General features: G+C 37.7%; 1 protein-coding gene across 1 annotated transcript in view; it reads right to left on the bottom strand.

The window, feature by feature from the left end:
• LOC111088165 (multiple epidermal growth factor-like domains protein 6) overlaps window positions 1-5,069 on the bottom strand; it is a 115,838-nt gene extending 110,769 nt beyond the window's left edge. Inside the window, exon 1 of the mRNA XM_022397351.1 lies at window positions 4,637-5,069. Within this exon, the coding sequence (XP_022253059.1) occupies window positions 4,637-4,725 (89 nt within the window). The 5' untranslated portion in view covers window positions 4,726-5,069. The remainder of the gene's footprint in view (window positions 1-4,636) is intronic.
• Between the last annotated feature and the right edge of the window lie 789 nt (window positions 5,070-5,858).

Genomic DNA, 5,858 nt, shown 5'->3' with positions numbered 1-5,858 from the left:
TGAGTTTATCTGGAAAAAGCAGCCTCCTCCAGCTTTGATCATCCCATTTCGTCATTTGAGTTTGGTTTTCTCTGCTTAGCAGCACTGTTTGAGGTACATATCCATTGAGTCATCTCTGTGCTAATGTGTAACTTACTATTCTGGAAGTAACATTCATATCTATACTTACAGCTAGGTCATTGGTAAGATCTCTGCTAAATTGTCGTGTACTACAGAATATGGATATCCTGGTTCACTCGACATCTCGCTTGGAGAGTATGGACTTTCTGCTTCGACCAATACGATTATCAAGAGTAGTAGTTTCACGTACTCGCTTCAGAATCTCCATTACAGCTCATATCGAAACAGTTTCATGGAGTAGCCTTCACCAGCCAAACCTTCTATACATTTTTCATGTTGCATTTCTGTACCTTAGGCCTTGAGTGCATTCACCACCCTCCTGCTGGGAATAGTATGACTACCTGTACTTTTCCAGACAATAGGCTGGTGTGACACTGTCTAACCGTTGCATGACAACCTATCACACAGTGAACGTCCAGCACATGACTACTCGGGCAGCTCATTTTCATACAATAGAGGGGGAGCAATCCCATATCTGAAGTTTATTTACTTTTCCATAACTCTTTATAATAATGTAAAAATAGAGCTCTCTGAACTAATAACATGTTATTAGAGGCTTGTAAAACTCTCAGGTGAGCTAATTAAAGCACGATATTACAATGCACAAACCACTGAAGAATAATTATAATCTCTAAACTAACTGTTTCCGAAGCATCTGTAGTTTATAATCATCTGACACAAGGTAATCTACTTCGTAAGAGTATCCTTGATGGGACTGGAGTTCATTATGTGTCCAGGCCACGTCACTGAGTCCTCTTTCTATCCTTCAAGGAACTTGTCGATCAATTTAACACAGTGGGGACGAGTCATGTCATAAATTGGGCTGAAGTCAGAGCTAATTACATCAGCAATGCCATCAAAAAGGATATTAGGATGTAGTCCCTGTATATGTTGGTACATCCTCCAATACTTAACCTGTTATCTGACTATATTGTTTCACTTATCATTTGTTGCACTGGACGTGATGATCTTGGCACTACTTCAAACCAGCTGATTTTGTTTATTTGTTTTTTGTCTCACTGTGAGCAAAGTGCGCATCATTAGATATCTGGAATAGAAACCCGCTTTGAGAAGTTTGTTGTTATCTACACATTGGTAAGGCATCCAGATGAGGTTGTGAACGAAGCGCACCTCATTGGATATCTGGCATTCAGACCCGTTATGTGAAGTTTGTTGTTATCTACACATTGGTAAGGCATCCAGATGAGGTTGTGAACGAACGCACCTCATTGGATATCTGGCATACAAACCCTTATGTAAAGTCTGTTGTTATCTACACATTGGTTATTCGTTCACAACCTCATCTGGATGCCATCATTCATAAATCATGGTATAAAGTACTATATATCATTCATAAACCATGGTATAAAGTACTATATATCATTCATAAACCATGGTATAAAGTACTATATAAGATTCATAAACCATGGTAGACTTAGGAGAAGACATTGGGATGTTTCATTCTTGTGGAGATGTAGTGGCCGAATGTAAGCCTGATAATCATATTAGGCTGTTTCAATTTAGGAACGGGAGTCTCAAAGTATTGTTAACATAATCTGGACCCATTTATAAACCTGGACAAGGCAACTCACCATTGACAACATGAGCAGACAACTGCTGTATGTTGATTCTGTTTCACTGTAGCCAAAGCCTACCTGAATTGAGGCTGATTAAATCAGGTGTTCACAATCTCATCTGGATGCCTTACCAATGTGTAGAAAACAACAAACTTTACATAAGGGTCTGTATGCCAGATATCCAATGAGGTGCAGTACTATATATCATTCATAAACCATGGTATAAAGTACTATATATCATTCATAAACCATGGTATAAAGTACTATATATTTTAAATGTTGTAATCCACGTAAAAGTAACAAGTGTGACAACTACACAATATAGGCTGAATGATCAACCTCGTGCATTTTATATAACCACACTGATCATCGAGTGCCTGATTGAATTAACAATGAACTGGAGGGTGATTCTCATTAATTTGTTACAATGGTTTTTACCTTGTCATAGAAATCTCATTACAGATTTGGATTATACTCTAACTGTTCTGTTCGATGTACTTATTTTAAGATAGTAACAGTAGCAGAATTCCTCTGTTGTTTGCTTAGTAACTGATAGTTTATTCCGACAATTAGTGAAACTTCTTAGAAAGTTCAAAACAAAATATGTAGGTGAAACTTTATATATATATATATATTTTGCTTTCGCACATATTTCTCAATTTTTCAGTGACGTCCTAAAGATATCGGTCCGAGCTATCGTCAAAACCACAATCACTATTGAACTTTGATCATTCCGAGTTTCTGACTTTGTCCAATGGTAGAACGTATTTTTGTCGCTTTCTTACGGGTCCGTTTCTTGTAAACCTGTACAACAGCTTATTCATCATAATAAAGATGAACAAAATACACCCTAGAAAGAAGACACTCAACAAGTCATGAATTACAACAATTTTTTAAACTTTTATATTGAAATCATGTTTTACTTAATCTTTGGTCTGGCTCTCTGCGGGCTACTAGTGTAGTTCAAATATTTTTGTTTAAAAACTGGCTCCAAAGTTGGAAGCAGACAGACAGCCACTTAAACCTGAAGTGTATGTGTGTGAATATGGGCAGTCTCAAATTGCATAAAATATGCGTGTTACTATTTTTTGCAACTTTCTTGCCAATCTGATAGATACAGCAACCGTCTGTAACAACGCAGATATAGAAGATTAACTATCAATTTACAAAGATACGCCACGCGAAATGTGTCTTTAAACTTATCTTCTTAAACATTTACCGATTGACATATAGATTCAAACTGTTTGTTTGTTTGAAATTAAGCACAAAGCTACACAATGGGCTATCTATGCTCTGCCCACCACGGGTATCGAAACCCGGTTTCTAGCGTCGTAAGTCCGCAGACATACCGCTGTGCCACTGGGGGGGGGGGGGACTATCGATTAAACTACAATATATTCATATTCCTAACAAAAGAAACACTAATGTAAAGAATAATTAAAAAAAACAACCAACAACAACACAGAATTAAAAGATAACGACTAAACAGGAACGAGAGAAGAATGGACAGAAACAACAGAAATATCGCATCAATCCCAGAAACCTCTGTTTCTACGCTAAGCCTAATCAGAAACATAACTATTACGCATTATACTGTGCCAACAACCATTCTTGTAATCTCTATATTATATTAGTAATCTGATGATAAATATGCACGATTACACTTTGGATGGGCTATGTCAAACAACAGCCGATATAAAAGCTCTGTGTTAAATGTAACCGTAAATGAAATAGAATAACCCTAACTGTCACGACTCGTGGTTGAGGATATTATTCCACAAGTGTTGATAATAACAGCGGTTGTATTAATTCTAAATCTTTGTCTGGTTTCCTTACAGCTATTTCTCTGAGCTCTTGACTAAATCTTAAACGTGCCAATTCGTTAATTTGTCAGAAGGATTGAAGAAAGAGTCTTGTATATCTACTGCCTAAGATAAAACGTTTTGAACTGCATTCTGAATCCTTTATTTAAAACAAGTACACGCTAGTGTATCGTGTTACGAGTTCAAAAGTTTTTCAGCATTCCAGCAATTTAAACACTTCAACCCCTTACAAAAACATAGAATACAGACACTCGATTAACCTGTGGAGTCGTTATAGGCAGATTTGTAACATCACATGCTCCAAAAGTTCCGACCTTGAAAGCTGACCTTCAACCCTGACCTAGGCCAATTAAACTGCAATCTATATATCTAAGCCGTCACGTTTTTCCAAGAAACTAAATGAAAAAGACTAACGGAAGTCGATAGAATTCGAGCAACGTTAAATACACATATATAAATGACGTGTGTATATATATATATATATATAGTATTATTATCGCTTTAACTTGGCGTTTTAAAATCTGTTTAGTACACCACTAAAACGAATATCAAATAAGCATTTATTTGTCTGTTATGAATTTCGCGCAAAGCAACATGAGGGCTATCTGCGCTAGCCGTCCCTAATTTAGCAATGTAAAACTAGAGGGAAGGCAGCTAGTCATCACCACCCACCGCCAACTCTTGGGCTACTCTTTTACCAACGAATAGTGGGCTTGACCGTCACATTATAACGCCCCCACAGCTGAAAGGGCGAGCATGTTTGGTGTAACGGGGATTCGAACCCGCGACCCGTAGATTGCGAGTCGAGCGCCCTAACCACCTGGCCATGCCGGGCCTCAAATAAGCATTTAGGCTATAGAGTGAACAAAATATAAAGATATAGTTAAAATTGTTTTAAGGGAAAATTAATTTGGTGGTCAACGTTTCGGCCAAACGATCCTTAAATGGGAGTTCAGATTGTGCAATCTATAAGAATTATTTTGCACTTTGTGGAAAAATTCATCTTTTTTTTTTAACTTGCATTTTGAAATTAAAGACCAAAATTATGAGGGCGAGAAAAATTTTAAATAAAAAGTTATTTATTTTACAAAATACATTTCATGCGTTTGTACTTACATGTCAGAAGCCAGGTAGGTGACCATGCATCTCGCGTGATACGAACTGGTCAAGATAATGACTAGAAGAATAATCACTGTGCTGGTCATTGTAGACGGACACTGGCAGAATCTGAGTCCCTATGTTTTATAATCGCTTCTGTTAGTAAGTTTCTTTCAATACGATCTGTAAGTTCCTTAATACGACCCCTGGACCGACTTCTAACCATCAGCCTAACCCGTTACATCAACACTGAATACTTTTTGATGAGCAGGCGGGCAGTCTCTAATACTCCTACGTATCTTGTACAAACAGAAACGTTTAGGTATTAACTAATAACAAGCGTAATGCCAGCGAGCCTACCATGCCGAGTACAGCTATAGGTTTATATTTCCGTCCACTTTTCTTCTTCTTCAAGTTTTACACCAGCTAGAGCTATACAAAACTACACTACGAAACTTGGTATCCCACGTTAAACACGAATAACACTGTCTCGTGCAGATCGTGTTGCCAAGGGAATGACTAGCGCGCCACCGTCCGGCCATAACCTCAGTGAGATCGTTGTTCCGCTCCTGCGTTTTAGCCAAATTGATTGCATGTTGTTGTTTTTTGTTTTGTTTTTTGACGTTGTAATCAACCATTTTTTGCAGCAAAAAAATGGTCGCTCTTTTGTTTTTGAATAAAGTTTATCTTTCACACAGTGATAATTTAACAGAACACTTTAAATCAAAGTCCAGGCTTAAAACTGGTAAATAAAACATTATATAAGGTTTAGCCGTAGCGCAAAGCAATAGAATTTGTTTGTTTAAAGTTAAGCACAAAGCTAAACAATGGACAATCTGTGCTCTGCCCATCAGGGCTATCGAAACCCGGTTTCTATCGTTGTAAGTACGCAGACATACCGCTATGCCACTGAGGGCAAGCAATAGAATAAGCAACTATCTGCCACGTGTTCGTTGCGGAGATAGAACCCCGAATTTAAGCACCATAGGCTCCAAAGTTAACGCCTAGCAAGGGATACTATAACATAAGAAAAACTAAATAAAACTTCATGCAAAGACTGTTCAAACTAAACACTATCTCTCGATTTATAAACTAACTTCCGTGTAATTCATACAAAAAACTGCATATGTACATAAGTAATTACCAACCTCCACTGTCACGTGTACCAAGAATGTCGATTGTCATGCTGTGTAACCACTTGCTATAATACCAGAAAGATATTGGGGGGGGGGGGGGTCTT

The sequence above is a fragment of the Limulus polyphemus genome, unplaced genomic scaffold (assembly GCF_000517525.1).
Source record: "Limulus polyphemus unplaced genomic scaffold, Limulus_polyphemus-2.1.2 Scaffold3233, whole genome shotgun sequence".
NCBI classification, from domain to species: Eukaryota; Metazoa; Arthropoda; class Merostomata; order Xiphosura; family Limulidae; genus Limulus; species Limulus polyphemus.
Note: the sequence above shows the minus strand (reverse complement) of the source record. Positions and strands in the feature narration are given on the sequence as shown.